Genomic DNA, 22,313 nt, shown 5'->3' with positions numbered 1-22,313 from the left:
TTCTTCCTATCCTTTATATATGTGAACTATGTTTCTCTGCTCTGTTCCAGCCACTACATTCTATTCCCTCCTTCCACCCATTAGTCAGTTTCCCCCTCCACTAATCTTTCTGCATGTCATGCCATTATTATGAGGCTACCATGAGATTCCTCCACCCCCCTTCAGATCTATTGTATTTGTGTAAACCTTGAGGTTACCCTGAGTCTGTGGTGCAGTTTTGGCTACAAAAGCATGAGCATGGGAAGACTTAAATCAATATTAATATATAGAAAAACATTGCAGTTATTTTCTGGCTTCATCTTAATAAAATGTGATGGGGGAAACCAGTTTGCTGCAGGGAGAATGTAAATTGACAATCCTAATTAAGCATCCTTCTGAGCTCTGTTTGTCAAATGTAAATGGCCATTTCCTAACAAGCATTGTCCTAAGTTCATAGAATCATAGAATAGAATCATAGAATCATAGAATCATAGAGTTGGAAGAGACCACAAGGGCCATCGAGTCCAACCCCCTGCCAAGCAGGAAACACCATCAGAGCACTCCTGACATATGGTTGTCAAGCCTCTGCTTAAAGACCTCCAAAGAAGGAGACTCCACCACACTCCTTGGCAGCAAATTCCACTGTCAAACAGCTCTAGTTGTGTCCCTAGAGCAGTTAAATTGGCATGATTTTGATCTAGCTCCTGGGGCACTGAAGATCAAATAACAACAACCAACAGATCCTTTGAATCCAGATTAAATGTTGCACTTTGTGGAGCTAATAGTCTTACTAAAGTCAATGACCATGCTAGACTCATTTTGTTGGGTCCCATTGATGTATTCATGTTCACCATGAAAATCATGGGGCTGTTTCAATGCACCATGGGTCCAATGCACATTGCAGGACACACTCTTGACCTGGTTTTTTGAACATAGTAGATTGGGAGAGATGTGGTGGCAGGAGGGTATAACCATCACCCCCTTGTCATGGATGGCTCTCTCCCTGATGTGGTTTGGAGTGATAGCAACTGACTACCCCTGAAGGAATGGGGCTATTAATGTGGTTTGCACATAGAGACTTATAAAATCCAATGTATTCTTGAATACGTTGGGAAGTTTTCTCATTTGAGTAACTGCTGTTCCTACTGACACAACTGATTGACACAACTCCAGAATCAATAGCTTGGCTTAAATAGTTCCAGGGAGGTACTCCCCTAAGCTGACTTCAGGAGGAAGCAAGCCAACAGGCAAGGATGGAAATAGTAGCTGTCTCCAGAAAGGTGTGACTAGTATGACTGCATGAAGCTCTCCACCCATGCCTTTAGCCATCCACACAATGGCTTCCCTACCCACTACAGTGACCCAGCAAGTTCACAGCCTCCTGTGATATGCATTAATAGCACATCTCCTGAGACAAGATGCACAGCCTAATTGTCTTTTTACTCTTGTAGTGAGATATGGAATAGGAATAGATGGAGTGGAAATTATGTGATATCTTATGCCTTGGAAATTCAGGCTGCCATCCTAAGGCAAGATAGGGAGGGAACCAAAGACAGTTTAATCACCTGATCACAGGGCTTTTGCAGGCAGGACAGAAGAGAAATCTGGAGGAGTGCTATTGTGCTCTTTTTACTTTCCCCCCTCTTTGCTTTGCTTTTAAACAGTTTCGGGGTAGGGGATTAACAGGATAGATTTATGCCAATTTAGGAGCTGTCATCCATCTCTTTGTAGGTTGGGAGCACTGGTGGTGTGGAGAGCAGCAGAGAAGTCCATGGATTCACTTATAACACATCCACCATCCACCATACATACTACCCTGACATGTCTTCTTTCAAGGCCTGCTGATGTTGGAGCTTTGACATCTGCCAGATCGGGGCTGCAGATTTTCCCAGTGTTGGGCAGGTGAGGGGTCTGACAAATAGATTCCTTCTTAATCACCGGACAGAGTAATTTGATATCCCCAGGATCACAGCCTGACAGAGCAATCCAAACCACACCAGGGCAGCAGTGAGACATGGTGAAGTGGCATAGTTACCACCTCATCCATAACCCCATTGCTCACCCCATTCTTCTGGGGCAGAAGGAAGAGAGGCAGATAAATATCTGAAGTTGGCTATGCCAGCCTGGGGCTGGTGTAGTGATCAGGTCTGCACTGGACTACCTCAAAGAGTTCTTGTAAGGATGTGATGATGGGGGAGAACCACGTACACAGCCATGTGCTGCTTGGAGGAAGGGCAGAACAAAAATGTAACAACTAAATAATATATATTTTGCTTACATGAAGCATCTATAGTAACAGATCCAGTTCAAAAGTTTTGCTTCTAACCTGAAATGGGCTACATTCTCTGGTCTTGTATGCTGATCCAGAGAATTTTGCTTGCCTAATGATAAGATATTCACACTCCCTGCTTTGCATTAGTCTAATTCTGCAGTGACTTTTCATCCCACCCTCTGCAACAGATGAGCTATATTAATTCTGAGCCAGTTTGCTGGGGACATGAACTCATGTGAACCACCAGTGTGCATAACGCATAGGCAATATTGCTGCCCCTTTGACTCTGGTGGTGACTAATCCACTGTAAAATTAAATTAAAAGGAAACCCAGTGTGTCTGCTGTTGCTTGAGCACAATGCAGCCTGCCTGTCAACATTCCTTTTAGGGATTCCTACTCCTGTACTCACCCACTCAGTCTAGTATGAAAGCGCTCCCTACATTAAGCTCCCCAGAGGATTCATTACACACAGATCTGCAAAGCCGTGCATGTATGCAAATGCATCTGCATGCCTACTTAAGGACTGAAGCCTGCCCTATTGCCAATCAAGATGTGGCCCAGTGGATATGGATCATATTCATGCCAGTATGAATTCTACATATAGCACCTGTGAGAGGATCTCAACACAGCTTGTAAGGATTCCTAAAGGAATGTTACTTTCATGTAGTAATGCTAGTTCTCTCACAGAACGACAATACCAAGGACTCACATGCTAGGAACTGGATTGAGTTTGTAGCACAAGACTTTCCTGAACTCTAGAGAGTAAAGCGAATAAAGAACAATGAGTCAAAAGAGCTAAAATAGAGGAATCATAGAATAAAAGAATTGTAGAGTTGTAGAGTTGGAAGTAACACTGAGGGTCATCTAATCCAAACCCCTGCAACCAGTGGTGTAGCGTGGGGGATGGGTTAGGGGCATGGGTTAGGGGGCGCAAATCCACGGGTTAGGGGGCGCAAATTACTTGCCCTGCCCCGGGTGCTGACAACCCACGCTATGCCACTGCCTGCAACTAAAGCATCCATGACAGATGTCCATCCAACCTCTGCTTAAAAACCTCCAAGGAAGGAGAGTCCACAACCTCCTGAGGGAGACCGTTCCACTGTCAAATCTGAAGTGGGCTTCTCTACCCCCTTTTCTGACCTGAGTCACAAGCATGATAACTGTCTATGTCACACTTCCTCCTAATGCAACTATGGAGCTAATCATCTTGACCTTCTGGGCTTGTGTACAGTTAAATCTGATCACATTTTTTTGCAGCATTTGGCAATCATTGGTGAAAAGAGGGCATGCAACATGGTAATGTAACAATAAATCTTAAAACTGGTCTGCTCCCCCAGGAGATGGTGATAGCCACCAATTTGGATGACTTTAAAAGAGGATTAGGAAAATTCATGGGTGAGAGGGCTCAGTGTCTACTAGCCATGATGCTTATGCTCTACCTCCACAGTTGGAAGCAGCAAGAAACCATGGAAAGGGAAAGTGCTGTTGTGCTCATGTTCTGCTCCCACAGGCATTTGTTTGGTCACTGTGAGAACAGCATGCTGGACTCGACGAACCATTGGCCTGATCCAGCAGACTGTTCTCATGTTCTTATGGATAAAGGCACAAGTGATAAAAGAATGTAGTGAGGAATATATTAAGGTTGTGATCCTAGAATTAAGCCCCATTGAACTCAATGACACTTACGCTGGAGTAGACTTGCAGGTGTTTGTGCTGTTTAATCACTAGGGATCAATTTAATGTTTGATGTTGACTATTTGATAGTGCATGGCCTGAGTCAATCTCTTTGTCCCAACACAATGACTTCTAAGATCAGCTGGGAATGTTTCTTAATGATGAGCCAAGCCAGGATCACAAGGACAGGCGTAGAGCTGCAGCTCACCAAAGCAGTAAGATTGTATCTTTTGGAAGCAATGTAAGACATTTTTATTCAACCTAGAAAGGATAAGTAGAATAACTAACAACATCTTTATTAACCTGTCCTGGGGCCTTAAGACTGAATGGTCTCTAAATCCAACTGACCAAATAAATAAAATGCTGGCACTTCAGTGATCATGGAAATTGCTACAGCTGTAATCCATTAGTTCTTGGCTCATGCCTCACTCTAGTCACATGATAAGATGCCTTCCTTTTGGGGGCAAGCATCAGAAATTAAAGTTTGAACCAGCTCTAAGTTAAAAGAAATAAGAGAGGAAGTGACTGATTGCAGAAAAGTTGCAACAGGCATTGCTGGATTGGAATTGACAGAAGATCTAAGCCTTTGGTCTCAGAACTCAGATTGCAAGTGAAGGGAATATTAGGCAGGGAAGTCTGAGGGAAACGATGAGGAAGTTGGAAACTGCGAAGATGGTTGGAAACTGCACAGGAGGAATGGTGCCTGAAAAATGCAAGGTCGAGAGAAAGTTATTCAGATTGGATGAAAGGGAAAATAAGGCAGAGGCCAAAGCAAAGAGGTAACAAGCGATGGGGTGGCAGTGGTGACAATGGGGCTGAACTGGGATGCTCCCACATAGATGCTAAATTGGTTGTGCATGTAAGAAGGGGAGAAGAAGAGACAGCTGTGGTCACAATCAAATAGGTGGGTGGGGGACAGATCTGAGAGAATGGCAAGTTTAAAGAGAAATCCATGTGGAGCCTGTTAGAAATGGCTGCATATCTGATGTTGGTAGAGAATTCAGAACCTACCAATTCAGGCTCTGCCAGCTTTCATCTTGTGCTCAGATGAGGGATATGGATGTTGGGCAGATGAAAAGTTAATGTAAACTGAGTGGAGCTGCTGGAGTTTTCCCCCCACTCCCTTTCCTGCAGATCACAAAACTGCCAAGTGAGATCAAACATCAGCTTAGAGCTTCTTTTTTTATTTGGTTATGTTTTCCTGAAGATGACCCTTCATGGGATTCCGAGACCAGTTAGTGTCTTTTCTTACTTTGCTTTCCAAAGTGAGCAAGAGACAGGAGTGGGAAAGAGGTTGAACAGCTGTTGGTGAGAGACCTTTGCCTGTCACACAGCTGTTGAATTTTATTCTGCTCTCTTCCCCCTGCTGAAGCCACATGGCATCCCTTCTGTCATGTGCAGGCCGTGTTTCTCAAAGACACTTTTATGCACTGTTTCTCTGGTGTCAATAAGGCACTCTGTGTGATAAGAATTTGGAGGCCTAAAGCAAGTGAACCAAATATCCATTATGGGGGGGGGGGTGTATTACTGAGCACAGTGGATTCCTGTGCTCTGTGATTCTTAGGCTCCTAAGATCCACTTTAATAAAATATGATACAATGCATTCCACTTACACCATACATTGCTTACTACTAAATGCTGTACTAGACAAAATAAAAAAAAAGTTTGATGATTATTTGCCATCCAGAGCTATGATGACAACTGGCTACATGCATGCTGTCACACTTTTATCAGGCCATGTGTTCACATACCTACATGTTGCTATTTGATATATACTCTATTACTGAAAATGAAAGTTACATACTTACACACCAGATCTCACTGCATGCTGGCAAAACTGGAAGAAAGGCATTTCGCATGAAAATGACAAGGAAAAATCACCCCTTCCAGTCTTTAGTTCTGCACATTTCCTTATCAGTTTGCAATTTATTTAAAAAATCTCTAGTGGAAACCCATTTGCATTTTAGCACCAATTTTTCCTAATATGGCACATTTCTATGCAATTTTTCCTAGTATAGGTATTGTTGTGAAGCAGTTTCCTTAATATTTATATTTCCCCTAATAGCATGCATCCCCCCACGCATTATTTTCACTAATATGTGCATTTCTGTGCACATTATTTGGCTGGAGACCTGCACTGAAAAATTTGAAGAAATGCAAATTACACAGGAAGGCGGTGTTTGCAAATTGTTTTGGAAAGTAGAAAAAAATAGGTAGATTTACCTTTTACTCTAACCTGAAACAAAATTGCCCCCCCTCCCAATCCTAACCTTAGGGTGACTTTAGTAAATCAAGAATGAGCATGAGAGATGGGCCTTTTCAAGCACTTTTTCTTTTTCCAGCTTCCGGTTTTGGTGTTCTTTGGCAACACCAGCAGCTGCTTCCCAAGGCTCTCCACCAGCTGACAAGGTGAGAGGACAAGGTGCCTTTAGGAATCTCAGTCAGGTAGCTGCCCTCAGTACAGAGGCAGCCTGGCATAAATATTTCAGGCCTTTTTGTTGTTGTTTTGTAATAACGAGGAACAAAGACAAACACATGGGGAGAGAAATATTTTCCACCCAGGCTGGAGGATTTTAATATTTTATCAGGCAGAGCACAAAATAGTCCTGAATTATCACATGTCAATTGTTATTTTTGAGGATTATTTCTGACCTTTTCAAAACAGGATGCCCATCACGTTCCCAAATGAATGTGGCTAGAATGTTTGCCTTTCCCTGGAGAAGAGTCACACTCTCAACCCCAAAGACACCACCGTTTTCCTAATGAGAGGAAACAAAGACCCTGGCAACTGTCACCTTGAGATGTTAGGGCTCAAACTTTGCATTTGCTTCCAACAATTTTGGTGTTATCTTGAAGCATGATCTCTATCCCCAAAGAAGCTCGGCTTATTGGCATGTGAGAACATCCCCTGTTTTCCCTGGCATTATATATAGCTCTCTTTCCTAAAGATTTCTTTTAAAAAGGAGAATTGATGAGTCTTTTTTAAAAAAACCATAAGAAGATGGGACTTGGTTAGCTGTACAACTGGACTAGATTTCTGCTGGGTTGTTTTTAAGTCTAGTAATTTCCTTTCAGACTTTCCACTTTACAACAGGAAATTAATTGGACAAAGCTGTTAGAACACAGGAAGCTGCCCATATACCAAACCATGCTATTGGTGCATCCAGGCCAGTGAGGTCTACACTGATTGGTAGCAACAGCTCTCCAGACACAAATCATTCCCAGCCAGCCCTCCCTGGAGATGCACCTGCTTGGTGCAAAGGATGTGTTCTACCACTGAGCTGCCTACAGCAAAGAAGCATCTGCCCAGTATGTCTCTCATTTTTGACATTTCTCAGCCACAGATGGCTCTTGGCCCTTGACCATAGCAATCTGGGGCGGTCATGACTTGAACAAGGTCCAGATCAGTCCTGCACTACATAGAGAAGCCTAGGGGGGAGGAATTGCCCTTGTGTGGGCTCACTAGCCACATTTGATGGGCACTTTTGAAAATGGTCTTGAAGTCAGCATGGGAGCAGCTTTCCTGCCATTAGGCTGGTTGAAGCAAACAAGTTGACTGACCAGTTGTTCTTATTTCTGTGCTGTGTGGTACTGACCTTAATCAGGAGCCTTCTTATTTGTGTCTTCATCCCTTCTCCATAACCCATCCTCCTTTGCCACTGCCCAACCTTTGAGAGCCCAAACCCTTTCACTGATCTTAGCTGTCCACATACATTTTGGCTCAGTAATCAAGAATGGATTTTCTCCTTAAAATCCCAGAGTGTATTCCTGTTTCTTTCTATAATTTATATCCCACCTTAATAGTGGCAGGCTGCCAGTGTTTATGTGGCACCCCTGGCTAACTGAAGTGTGGTGCTGTGGGCTGCATTAAAACTATACAGCTGGAAAGCATCCGAAAGCTCATCTTGTCCAACCATCATACATACTTAAGAGCAGAAACCACAATGTCCTAAATGCCCCTAACAAATCCATCTATTTAACAGATGAAAAGAGCCAATGATCAAACCTTTCTAAATCTACCCTCTGCTGAATACATCCCTAACTGCATATTTTTCAGTTGGCAATACTTTTTTTTGCTAGTTTCCTGTCCCCATTAATTCTGCCACACTTTGTAGTCTTGCCAGCTCTCCCCATACCTTCTTGTCTGGTTTCAAAAGCTGCCCTTTCATGTCCCTGCCTGTCTCACCTCTCGTGCTCTTAACATCTTCTCTTAACATCTTTGGCTGGCTAAAACTTTTGTGTAACTTCCCCCACCCCTTATGCCTCATTTGTGCTCTATTTAGCAATTCAGAAGCCCCAAAAGGAAAGTTGCTTCTCCCCATTAAGAAAATGGTGAACACTTTGAGGAGGAAGTAAAGAATTTAAAGCCACAAGTACCCTTTTGAGGTGGTTCAAATTAGAGTATGGAACATTGCTGGGAGATAGCAGGGGTGAAACTGCCCTTCACAGCAGGCCATTTTGCATGGCAGCAGGAATCAGGGAGAATTCAGGTGACCCTTCTGTAAAATCTGAGCAGGCTGGTTGAGTGGTGGTGTGGTTAGGCATGACCCCTGGCACATCAAGAAACATCTGTTATGTACTAAACTTGGATCCTAGAACAATAGGCAGGTAGGACTAAACTAGGATCCTAGAACAACAGGCAGGTAGGATCCTAGAATGCAACAACCTGATTGGCCTGCAGGAGCAGCCCAAAAAGGCTCCAGGAGGGAAGCAGAAGCAGCCAATCAGATGGGACCCCTTGTGTAAATAATGTATATAAAGCTAGAGGTTTTTTTGTGACTCCAAGTATATTTCAACTTCCTTGCATAACCGGGTGGAGAAACCTCTGGCTCACAGGGCTTCAATTGGTCTCTCTTCCTAGGCCCTGTATTCTTCTTGGCTTTGACCATTTGCTGCCTCAACTGGGGGTGGGATTTAATACCCTCCACATAGCGGATGCATTGTGCCCACATACAGCTAAGTTCCACTGGCAAAGGCCACACATTCTGCTCCAACCATTCTTACTGTTGTTTACTCATGAGCAATTTTGCCTTGCAGGAGCACAGCCCAGATGAATGGAGCAGAACAAGCAGAAACACACTATAGGTGGAAGGGTTGAGTATGATCAGTCACTGCAGACAGCCCCTCTCCCAGAGAAGGGAGGCTGAGATATGTCCACTGGCTGGAGCACTCAGGCATCACTGCTCACTCTTCCTTCTCACCTCTTCACTTGATGCACTGGTGCATCCAGCTTCAGGAACTTGCTTTTCCAGAGGACTAGAATTGTTCATCTCTCTTTCTCTCTCTGTTCTCCATGGATGACACCCAACAGATACAACTGATGAGAACAAGAAACTGTTCCATGTAGACGATGAAGGAGGCCTCACCAGCAATGGCCAGATGAAGCCCACTGTTCCCCAAGAAGTCGCCAACCTACATACACAGAGAGAGCAAGCTCTTAAATCCTGGCATATTCCATGACAAGACAGCTCAGGGGAACAGACACCCTAAGTGAAGCTTCTGCTGGGTGCAAGTCATGCACTCCTTGCCCATTTCACTATTGTCTCGGTCCTTTCCAGCCACTATCAGGGTGTGTGTACCATGTTTTCCCCTTGACGTATTTGAACCAGTGGCCCCGGGAGAATGTGTGCATTATTTTTGTCTCTGCCTAATGAAAAGCCCCCTTTTCATATAATTATGGTTGCCAGGAAAGGGTAGGGAGTAACCAGAAACTGATTTGAACCAGCAACCCTTAGAGCAAGTTTGCATGTTTGTGTCCACTTTGTAGACCCCACCAGAGTTCCCTTGCATGCTGCTGCTGCCTTCTGAACCTCTTTGCATTTGCTTGGGATTTCATCAGAATTACAGAGTTGGAAGGGACCTCAAAAGCCATGTAGTGAGTCTGTGAAATGTGTTGCTTCAGTTTCTCTGATAGGCGTCATCCACAAATATGGCTACTCTACTTTTTGCCCCAGATTCCAAATCTGTTATAACTCAGTCACTACATGTCTCAGTGTAGGTTCTCAGGGGATCAGGTTCCAAAAAGTGTATCCAGTCCTGTGATTCCTAGTCCACATACTGTTATATTAAAAGCATCAAGGGAACTAGGTTTACTGTATGCAGTACGTATATCTTGTAGCCAGATATGCACACTTAGTTTGTTGTTGTTGTTTAGTCATTTAGTCGTGTCTGGCTCTTCGTGACTCCATGGACCAGAGCACGCCAGGCACTCCTGTCTTAGTCAGTACAAAACAAAGTGAGAAATGGCTCTGAACCCCTCCCCACCTTCCCAATTCACTGCAGCTCCATTAGTTGGCCTATGTAAGTCACATTTCCACTGTGTCAATACCTGTCATTTTCCCTTAATTCCTCTATAGATCCTGACACCAGCAATTTAGTATTCTATTTATAGATCATGGTGTCAAATTGTGTGAGTAGCTTATAGTTCTACAACTGTAGAAGTGAATCCTGTTTTTGCAGCTGTGTTACATGACATCTTGCTGCCCATAACAGTATTTCAAGCCTATTCTTCTAGCAATTCTGCATCAGGGAAACTGAATAGCACACTAAAGTAAAATATATCTCCTGGTTTTGAGATTATTTTACCTGCTTTTTGTTTCTAGAGGGATTACATTGTACAGAGCCTTAGAACCCCTGATAAGCCCTATAAGGAAATAGTGCAGTAAAGTGCTGCATATGCATATTACATAATGTTAAGATACTTTAGTCACATGGGAGCTTTCATCCACAATCAATTCTAAGCCTCCAATTCAAGTTATGCACTTTCCAATGGGATAATGAGTAAATGGCTGTTTATTGTGGACTCAGTGCTGCTTATACATCTGGGTATTCCATATGACACCTTCCTCTTAAAAATTCCATCCCATATTATTTTCTGCAGAAAATTGGATAAATAAAAAAACCCTGTGGAAATGGTAACTCTGGATTAAAATAGGGGAGGGGAGAGAGAATGAGATGGCATTTGATAGGGCTGTCATGAAAATGCTATGAAAAACTTGTATGCATGAACAGCACCAAGTCCACAATACACTGCCAGTGTGGAAGTGCCCAATATATCCCATTATTGTTGTGCAATGGTGCTATATATACACCTCTCAATTATCCATAGGATTTACAGTGGATTTTTTTGCTGGCAAGTGTAATATGCCGTAGGTCCTTTCAAATGAGACTTAAAAATAAATAAATCTCTCTCTCAATGTCATCTTCCTGGCTTCTTTTATTCTTGAGGAGCTAGCAAGGCTTCCTGGAGCATCCTGGAGCATTGTTTCAAATTGTATCATCTTTCTCAACCCTTGCAATCACACTGGGAGGAAATTATCACTTAATATCAGGTCCAGCATCAACTGATAGCACCCTTGAGCTGAGGGCCCATCAGTGCTGACGTCTGCTGTGGACTGGGACCCACCTGATTATGAGTGACTGAAACCTTAGTTTTTCACAGTGCTGAAAAGCAACATGAGGTTAGAGGATATGGGGACATTTTAAATGGCACTGCTATTGCCATTACGCTCACAGGGGAGGGTTGTCACTTTGCCACGGGCCCTTAAACTTGGAGTCATCAGTCCCATCTCATCCAACTCAACAAAGACAATTCTGTAATTATGCTAAACCAAATCCAAAGAGATTATGTCAGCCATGCGTATCTCAGGAATGTTTTAAGTTCAACTCTATTCAGTGGGACCTTCTTCAAAGTACATGAACATAGGGTTGAAGCCTTCTCCGCAATTCATCTCCCTATAGGCTCAATTAAGAGATATGTGGAATGAAGAATCCATTAGAGCAGGGAACATGTGTGTCTCTCCCCAGATGTTGTTGGGCTACAGCTTTGAGCATTTTTGACTACTAGCCATGCTGACTGAGGCTGATGGGAGTTGGAATCCTGCAACAACTGGAAGGTACCAAGTTCCCCATCCTTGATTACAGATATTCATTAAGGACAGGAGAAGATCTAGCTGAGAGGTAGAGAGCAAAAGGCCTCATCTATGGTTATTGGAGCCTCTGGCTGAACGACCTCAGTTCATAAGGCGAGCTCTTGAGAGAGCCACTACCCATCAAGAGTAACAGACAATATTGGGCTCAAGGGCCTGTCTCAGCATAAGGCAGCTTCATTATGTGTAGCAGAAGAAAAGCAAGAAAATCTTGAAAAACCAGAAAGTTATAACACGGCAAATCCATGATATAAAAGATCATTATACATTTCCAAAGTGTTGCTTTTGTAAGTACTATACATATTTCAGTACCTGAAATGTAGTCTCAGGTGTTTAGCAGTGAGGCATGTTTCACTTCACTCAGAGTTCAGATTTTGTTTTGCAGTGTTCACAGAGTATGGAGGACAGGGGCTTGCTTTTTGTTTGCCATTTTTAATTTCAACAAGGATTACCCACCCCACCCCATTCCCAACAACTATGTCTAAACCAGTCTGGCACATAGATTACTTTAAGCCTTATACATGATATCAAAATAGTGATTAAATACATAACAGAACAAGTGCTTTTCACTTCAGGACCAAACTAAAAAGCAAACTTCTCCAACAGCTTTGCCAGTATCTTAATGACAAACCGGAACTGAGTTGTCATTTCTTTTTGCTTTTCAGTGCAGGCTGCTCACTCAATGACAATTTGGGGCTTTCAGCTCCAAACATAGTACCTACTCCTGTATGCACACACATGTGCGCGCACACACACGCTGCCTTTTGTGTATGAAAATGATTGGATTCAAAGTCATAAACTCTACTTCTGCATATAAAACCCAAATTAACTTTGCTATGGACAGTTTGCAGCTTATGACCAACCAGCTTTGAATGCAAGCAAAATGTACCATCTCGAAAACTGTTCCAGTCAAAGTGAAGTAGGCTTGCTGAACTCATCATCTGTACCTGCAAGTATCAGTATTTGAGTTGGGAATGTAAGTGAGCTGCATGCACAGAATGAACAAACACAGAAATGTGAAAGGTGTAATCAGATTTAGGGCAGCTAAGAGTTAACATATACAAATTAGTCCACGGAAACATGTTCTTCTTTATGTTCCTCAAGCAAAGCCAAATTTCCTAATGTTTCCCTTCCAATAAATGTTGGTTTTCAGAATGTCAATGACGTATGTTGTCTGAAAAGCAGAATCAACCATATGTAACCTACAAACTTTTAAAGTTTGGGCTTAGAATTCCAAACACCTCTATGCTATGATTTGTATGTACCTATGAATTAGCACTTGAATATAACCACGAAGAAAAGAATAGGGCAGGGGTGGGAGATGGCAGTTGAGACCTACCCTTCCTGTAGGTGGCTGGAGAAAAGAGGTTGATTGTCATGAATCTAGACATCATTCAGATGCAAGTCTACCACTGTGGGGTGCAGTTGGGATGTGAATTGAGCCTTCTACATTTCTTTTCCTGCTAAGGGTGGTTTTGCAACTGGAAAAATGTTGTGACACATTGATAGTTAAGTGGAAGAAGGGAAGCTTAAATGTAAGTAAAGCAATAAAATAAAATAGAACCTCAAACATTAAGATGTCCAGAAGAACCATTAGAGGGAATCAAAACCTGCACTCCTATAGTTTTTTTGGATTCACGTACACTAACCAAGAAAAATGAACCCACAGGGTGCATTTTGTGTTCTCTAAAAATCCTGTTGCACTGTGCATTCATTTTTTAGATTTCTGGGCTCCCAGGCTGTTGTTTCTTAGTATCACAACTTCATTGTGATTAATGACAGACTCTTGTGAACTTAAATGGGCTTCTGATCAGGCATCAGAGTTCTTTCATAACTCAGTGAGAATCTTAGTGATGACACAGAATATGGTGCTAATGAAAGTGAGATGCAGACACCGATGGATATTTATGCCTTCAAAATGAAATTGTTAGGAAAGCTGCATGTCTTCAACTGTAAAATGTCCCAACAGGCAACAACACAAAACTGCCCATGTGTGTTAATTGTGTAGCATCACATTCTATCTCAGGTGTTGGCTATGAGGCATTTGAAACTGCCATTATAGCAAACTGTGTCAGCTAGGGTTAGAATGGAAGAGAAGAAACATTGGTACTCCTTGGTATGCTCTGATGTGTTCTCATCACAGATGGATGGTAATTTTATTCATCACCCAGTCCCTTCACAATCGCAGCAAGTGCCAAGAGAGAGAGAGAGAGAGGCCAGCCCAGCCACAGAACAAGCAGAGCATCTTAGAGCAGATTGCCAGACAGCTGCCTAATAAGAGCAGGCTCCAGTTATGCCTTCGGCAATTCAATTCTTTGGGAAGAAGTGGGCATGTGAAAGATTGCCTGAAGCAGCCTGGGAAACATTAGCGGGCAGGTCTCTCAAATACTGTGACAATCCCTCTATTGATTGTCCCAAGGGATGGTGGCATACAACACCAGAGCTTGTTAGGATTCTGGACTCATATCTGAAATTATTTGTCTGCAAAATGCTGGACGTTCACAAAGATGACAACTAAGAGCTTGTAGAATCCGTTAAGGGGAGAGAGAGGTGGGCTTCAGAGGAAGGAGACACTGGGTCATGTGCTCGCTTCTGGAGAAACTATGTATAACTACTCAGGCAACTCTTACACAAAGCACCGTTTCATTGAGAATTCTGACAAAAGGAGAGTATAGGTGAAAGTATATGTACGGATGGTTTCTCCTGTTCATGGTTCAGATCATGGCAAGTTAATCAATGTGCTCCTCTCACTAGCTTGAATTTGTACTGGAATATTTAAAGCACAGTTGATGGGAAGCTGTCATTTTTTACCCTTCAACTGTAATTACCATTATGGTATGTCTACTCCAAAATAAATGGCTTGTGGATAACTGCCATTGTCTACACATGCCTAGTGAAGGTTGCTTCCTCATCTCAGCAGAACCAAAGAAATGAATTCAACAGTGGCTTAACACATTAAACTCAAACAGCTCCAAATACTCAGTGAATCTGTTCATGCTCTTTACCAACTCAACTCTTAGGAGGAAGAATGAAAAGTAACAAACAAACAAATAAACTCCAACCTTAAACTCACCTGTGCTCCTATTCAAAGATGGTTATAGAAAATTTGTACTCTGTCAACAAGCTAACACAGTCAAATTAAAACTTCATACATTAGCCTCTGAGCTATCTGGGCTGGAATGGAGCAGATTTCTTCACATGAATGGAATATATGAGAGATTATTGATGGAAAACCTTTTTTTAAAAAACCTCCCTGCATGTGGAAAGCTTGCATGTCAGGGAGAAAGCTAAACTAAGATTTCTAAGCTTTATTTTCTCACTAAAATGCAAGTTTTCCACAATAGGGAAATTTATCTCATGTTTCCCAAGTGCACATGAATTGTGAGATGATACAGCCATACATGATACATGATGATACATGTGCCTTGTTGACTTCAAACATATAAGCAAAAAGATGATTAACATATAAGAAGCACATTCACCTGTGCTTGGCTACATAATATAACAAGGGGCTGTATGCATGTGGAAACACAGAATTTATATGCCATGACACAAACACACACAAACAAGAACAAGAAATGATGTAACTTACAATCATGTATATGTGTATGCACATGGCATACACAAGAGGATTTGTAATGTCCTCCCATATGTGTATTCACAATGGGAGGTAAACAAGCTTTATACAAACAAGTTATCATGGGGGGGAAATTGATGCTGGTGTCTTTGCCTCCATTACTTCAGAATTCACTAACAAGCAGCAGTTATTATTAGATGAAGAAATTTTACCTGCTTCCCCTATTCTACATAACAGAGAGAATAGTATTTTTGTATCTGTCAAATGAAATATGAGGAAAGCCATAATACAGTCCTGTCTATATGTCTCCTGCTAGTCCTGCAACTTCCTATGTTCTAATTACATCCCTATTACTCAGAAAAAGGAGCATTTATGCATATGGAAAATAGGAAGACCACAGTATGAGGTCCAAATTAAACACGACACCATTCAATACATTGCAATTTCATTTATGGTGTCGTGTCTGTTCTGTCTCCGAGTATGTGCACATGTGCACACAGGTCTATGCAAAAAGTGAGCAGACCCAGGCGCTCACAAGTGCACAAACCATCACACATACCCAAGGGTACTTGTGGACATATACACTCATTTGCATATAGATATACTCACATGTAGAAATATATGAACAGATGCTCTATGCTGCACGTTTGGAAGCCATGCTCAGCAATGGGCACTAGAAAATCTACTGGGTGCTAAATTGGGATAGCTGGAATGATGCTCATTCAAGTAATTCCATGTACCATACTAACATCAACTGTGCAGTGCCAGTGAATGAAGTTAATATCTAGGTGGATGGGAAAGCTACCCGATAGCATGTGTGAGAATCTTATACAGAATCCAGGCACAATGGGGATGGAACATATCCAGCTCCCCATATATTGAACATGTGTCTGCTTGCATCGTCCCTACTAATTTCAGGGACATTGTAGCTAAAGTGGAATTACTGATTTGGATATCATGGTAAATCTGGATTGGGGGAACATGAACATAGAATTAAATACCAAGGAATAGTAAGCCAGAAGAGAAATATAAAGGTTATAGACCATGGCAACAAGAGCACAAAGAAGGAAGGAAGGAATCAATGGTGATTGCTTGGAGGAGGGAGCTAGCAGCCTTATGGACCACACAGCCCAAGGGAGAAGATTCTAACACTGCATCCCATTGATTTCCCACCAGGCTGAGTCAATGCTCAGAAACAAAGAAGGTCTTGAAGGTGGCTGAACGTCGAACATCTCTGCCCACTATATGGATCCAATTCCATTAAGAAACAGAGTGAGGCATTGATCCAAGACCTCCAAGAGAGGATGTAAGCAAGAGTACGAAGAATATGGTGGGGAACATTAGAACTTTCCAATATTTCACACACATACCCCAAATACACACACATATGTATTTCTTTCCTCCTGTGGCCTTGATGCCTTCCTTAACCCACAATAGAGCTCTGAATTCAGACTGTGTGACATGATTCTCATCAGTTGATTTCTCAGTACAAGACCTTCATTAGAGTGACAGCAGTGAAAAATCTGGTACAGAGCCCTCAGCCTTTGATGGAGGCAGGTTTGACCCAGCCCAGCATCCAGATATTATTGTAAAATGAAGACCATCTTCATTTCATCCTTCTAAGGGGTGTACTGCAATGAAAGCTATAGAAATTCTTATCTTGCATTAAGGGTGGACTTGTCTGTAACTTGTTTCTCTGTGCAGAAATTATTTGTTCCAGAAGAATATACAGAAATTGTGAGAAGAATTAAAATATAAACTTCCAACACTGGCACACAACATTATGTCAAATCCACTATGGTTACCACTATATCTGGGATATTACAGCAAATCTGTCACTTCACTGCACTGAACACAAGAATATTCCATTCCATTCCATTCCATTCCTTCCACTGCATCACAGCCTCTGAGAATCAGCACTGGAGAAAACATGGTTGTGTCATTTCTGTTGTATTGTTGCCTTGTTTTATTGCAATAGTACCCATTCTCCACAACCTCTTTGCCGAGAACGCAGGAAGAGGACACCATTTATGTCAAGTGTGATGGCTATTCTTTCATGTGGACTTTTAAAAAAAATAATAATCTGAAACTAGACAAGGAACTTCTCAAGTTCACTTCCTGGAAGCATAGCATAAAATGTTAACGGGTGCTACAGTTCTATGTGCATGATCATGCAATCTAAGAGAGAGAAGACAGTGAAAGTGGGTTGCACAGGCAAGTGAAGAAGAATAGGAAAGGGAGCAGAAGCAACATGTGAGTGTTTGGGATCATGATAACCCTGCTCAGAAACTTTCACCTTTGAAAGGGAAGCTGTCAAGTGCATTACTGATCAAGAAAACTCAGGCATCCATTTAAGGGTTAAAGGTTTGCACTACAGTTTTCAATTTCAAATGTAACTACTGCTCTTTGGTGTCAATAGATGTGGTGCCAATGAATGTGCGTGAGTTGCACAGAAACAGTCTGATTAGGGGGTAAATGGGAAGGAGCACAGAAAGCAGTAAAGAGATGCAAGAGGGCAGTCTACACACAAATGCATCCACTGGCTCATGAAGAGTGATCTCTGCATAGTTATGCACTGACTCTTATACACCCACATACTGAAATACACTGTGCTGTTCAACACTGAAGCTCCCCAGCACTACTTCACACCATCCCACTCCCAGTTTCCTGTTACAGCACACATCTTTAAGTCTGGCTACAGGAGAGTGGAAACCAGCTACAATTCCCCTGGATATAACTGCTCTTCCTTTATAACACCCCAAATACTTGTCTGCAGACAAAGAGTAAGACAGGTCTCAACATAGATTAGTGACCGAAATCTTTTGGCTGGACAGAAAAGAAGCAAGAGAGATGATCAGTTTCTCTTTCCAATCCCCAAGAAACACAAGAAAAGAAATGGCTTTATTCTTCACCCCTTTCTTTCTCCAGGGCAATAGGCTCCTTGGTCCATTTGGCCTTGGCGGTGTCCCGGTCTTCAACAGAACCAAGGTCAGCTGACAGACCTGCCATTCCATCACCATCACCATTGCCTTCCAAGTCCAGTTCCTCAAAGGAGGAGCCACTAGCCCCTGACTCGCTGTAACTGTGCTCACTGCGATTGTCCACCTCATCTCGGCTGTGGCCAGACGTGAAGGGGGACAAGATGGAGGTAGCCACTGAAGTATCTCTGCTGTTGGTTGTAGTCTCCAAGCTGACAGAGCTGCTCTCACTTAAGGTGTCGGCCCCTTTATGTAAAAGAAGAACAAAGAGTTAATACTGGGGAATGATTATAAACTCAGAACCATGAAGAAGCACCGACTACACATCTCCACCCTTGCAGTTATTTGAACATACTTTGGATTCTTCAAGCAATAGGAGTTTTTTTTAAAAAAACATGCCATTTCATCCCACCAAAAAGTATATCACAAGGACATGGGGAGGGGTTTAAGAGTGTGATAAGCAGCAAAAGCCTATACCAAGCTAAATGGATCCACTGACTGTATAATGGACTGTATCATATGCTTTGACTGTATAATGGACTGTATAATGGATTGACAGTATAATGGACTGTATCATATGTTATCTTACTAATTTAAGACCCTTGGGTTTGGCCAGAGACATAGTTTAGAAGATAAATCTACGGTCCAAAATAGCGATCTTGTGGTGTTCATTCCCACCAAAGCATTCAAGAAGGCAAAGCAAACAGAGATTGGCTTCTAGGCTTAGATGCTTGGCTGTCAAGATCCTTGAAGACCACCCAGATCAGCACCGCAAAATTGGCAAACCAGTAGCTATTAAAGCAAGAATTGTTCAGGAAGGCAAATCATAATTTAATGCATTAGAAAAAGAAACATTAAATAGCATTCTAATTCATTGTTGTTCCAATCTTGTGTTGATAGTAAACCAGTATTAACCCTTCTATCTTAAGGACTCTGTATCTACAGTTACTTACCTGGATGACCTGAGAGAGTGACAAACTGTTCCTCCTAGTTGGGCAGAGATTTCATGAGCAAGGGGTGTCCCTTCCCCCATATCAGACTGGATTATTCCAGGGAAATAATCTTTTGATAGCTTAGGTCCTCTTAGGAAAGAAAACTGCATGATTGAATCTAATTAAATAAATTTACTAGTAACTCAGGATGATTGACTTAGGCTTGTCTCACAGGAAAGTATGGATGAATTTTTAAGAAAAGAAAGAGGAGTAAGAGCTTTCTGATCTCCATTCAATAAAAAGGCAGCAAACCCCAGCCAAGTTTAGTGGTAACTCGTCACAAGTTAGTACAGAAACTATAGCTACAAAATTGGAAAGCAATTGCAAAATAGTGTAGGCATGGTGCCTATGATTTGGATCACACTGTTATTTCCCTTCTCAACAGAATGACCTGAGAACATTTGTACAACACCGTGGCCCAACATAAAATTGAGCTCTAAATGTATTCCCTGCTTGAAATGCAAAAACAATGTGTGTGGGAATATCTGGAACATATCTGGAACGTATTAGAAGATACCTTTACTAGGAAACATTGGTAAACATACTTTCACATACTCTCTTTGGCTAAACCAAAGAGCTTTAGAGAATGTTGACATGAGGAAAGTGCATTCATATTGCCCTCTACTGGACAAAATGTGTCTCCTCTCTTGCAATCCTGTCCCCTTACTGAAATGTCATGGCTTTCCCTTTAACAGGCTTAGAAGTAGAATACAAAGATTGTATGAAAGAACTTTGTTAGCATTTCCAATTTTGCCAGAGACTCCTTCTAGGGTTTCCTACAGCAGCATTTAGTATGTAACTAAATATTGAAACTGAAACACGAAGAGAAAAGAGAGGAGGAATGGAATCACACAACAGCTGAAACTTGATAGACAGGTAGCCAAGGGCAAGCTTGCTATTAAAAGTCATAAAAACATGATTATATGCTCAGCTGTTTAAAAAATGTATTTTGGAATTCCCCTCATAACAACAGCAGCACTCCAGCAAGGAGCAAGCCAAGGCACACATGTAGCGGATTAGAGTGAGTGGGTGGATGGGTAGTTCCCACTTTGCATGCTTCAAACATTCTTGGATTGGGGCGAGAGCTTCCAGTGGCAGCCAATAATGCATTCATGTTTGCACAAGGCAAGCTGTGTCTTCTTGCATTTCATAAGCTTACAGTTACCAGCTTACCCAGCAGGGACATGAAAATATCCCGCGCATACATATCTTACTGCCTGCTCACTCACACTACAGAACTCATCTATAGCAAAAGGTATAGCCTTTAAATTGCTATGTGGATATTGACAGATTTAGGGAGAATCAAGAAAAAAGGGAGCAGGGTGGTTCGCTTGAACCAAAGTCTCTTCCTAATAACAATGTTATTTGAACATGTGCTGTAGGAAAATGATCTTTGTGAGTTCCTTAAATTTAACAGGAGGCAGTTACACACATAATATACATCAGGGGTGGCTAAACACCAGTTTTTTTTTGGGGGGGGAATCACCTACATCCAAAGGAAATGTTTCTCAAATTTTGGCAGTGGCAGAAAAAAAAGTCAAATTAAAGTAGACACAGTAGAGCAGTGGACAGAAATACAAATCATCTGGCCCTCATCTCAACAAATCAATCATGTGATGGGTGGAGAACGGTGATAAGCCCCTCCCCTCAAATGGTTTGTATGGATCAGATGAGAAGGGAGTCTATGTGCCTGTGTGTGTCCTCTGTATGTGTGCATGCATATGACAGTGTGCATATGATAGTGTGCATGCGAGAGTGTGATGTGGCCACACCTACTTTTGTCCATATTTGCTACTGGTATGTGGTCCCGAAGGGTTGGGAAGGATAAATGTGGCCCTCAGCTCCCCGCACACACAAAAATAGCCATCCCTTATATAAATGGCTCCAAGACACATTCTGGGTCCTCCAGAACCTTTCCTTCTCCTCCTCCTCTTTCCACTTTCAACTACCAGACCTTTATCCAGTCCTTAACATACTGGTGTAGAATACCGTATAGATTTCTGCAGGATGTTGGTGCTTGTTAGCTATTCTTGTTTGATTCTCCCTTAGTGTTGCCTGGTTCGCAAATAAAAACCGCTTTATTGTTAAGAGAGTAAGTAACTGGCCTGGAAACCTGAGTGCTTTTAAAAGAGCACCTTTATTCTTCAGATGCTTTTTTAGCATTAGGTCCAGCTCCCCGCACTTCCACAAAGGCAGCACTAAAACCTGCCCCCTCCAGCACTTCTATCTCCAGTCACGATTGACGCATGAGGAACAACAAAGTTTGCATTTTGGGAACACAGTGTGCCTAAGGCTTTTTTGTGTGTGTGGTCAACAAACTTAAATATAACTCCAAAGGGGACATTAGATGTTTGATGGAAAGTTTCCCTCTCCTTTCACTGCAGTTTGTGAAGTGTAAGCCCCCTTGGTGATGATGTTGCTCTTTAAGCTAAGTCCTGTTGTGTGATGCCGCTACACTGCAACAACCCTGCTGTAAATAGTTTAGCTCCTTCTGCTAGAATCTGTGGATCCAGACAACGGCAAAGTATACAAGGAAGTCCAAGCACATTTTTTAAAAACAGAGAAGGATGCATGCATATATATATATATATATATATGCTTTCGTAGATTTTCACGGGTACAGGAATGCAGGTTTTGGTGTCTTCGGGTGTCTTCCCGTGTAAGAGTCGGGGTGTCTGTGCGACGTTTCGACGAGGTCTCACTCGTCATCTTCAGGCTGGTGCTTTCGGCTTCTTGTTACAGACTCTGCTCTGTTCCAGTAACAAGAAGCCGAAAGCACCAGCCTGAAGATGACGAGTGAGACCTCGTCGAAACGTCGCACAGACACCCCGACTCTTACACGGGAAGACACCCGAAGACACCAAAACCTGCATATATATATATATATATATATATATATATATATATATATAT

The 22,313-nt window shown here is 42.2% G+C and overlaps 1 protein-coding gene and 1 long non-coding RNA gene across 5 annotated transcripts in view; one reads left to right on the top strand and one right to left on the bottom strand.

Moving 5' to 3' along the window:
- Positions 1-3,261: 3,261 nt before the first annotated feature.
- On the top strand, positions 3,262-15,559 carry LOC309527737. Its single transcript, XR_014217321.1, has 2 exons — positions 3,262-8,533; positions 8,569-15,559. It is a non-coding gene; the product is annotated as an uncharacterized lncRNA (long non-coding RNA).
- A 1,942-nt stretch (positions 15,560-17,501) lies between these two features.
- TEX264 (testis expressed 264, ER-phagy receptor) overlaps positions 17,502-22,313 on the bottom strand; it is a 150,624-nt gene continuing 145,812 nt past the window's right edge. For all 4 annotated transcript variants that reach the window (XM_082214588.1, XM_082214591.1, XM_082214590.1 and 1 more), the window contains one exon: positions 17,502-18,654. In XM_082214588.1, the coding sequence (XP_082070714.1) occupies positions 18,332-18,654 (323 nt within the window). In that variant the 3' untranslated portion in view covers positions 17,502-18,331. The remainder of the gene's footprint in view (positions 18,655-22,313) is intronic.

The sequence above is a fragment of the Podarcis vaucheri genome, assembly GCF_965113315.1.
Source record: "Podarcis vaucheri genome assembly, chromosome: 2".
NCBI classification, from domain to species: Eukaryota; Metazoa; Chordata; class Lepidosauria; order Squamata; family Lacertidae; genus Podarcis; species Podarcis vaucheri.
Note: the sequence above shows the minus strand (reverse complement) of the source record. Positions and strands in the feature narration are given on the sequence as shown.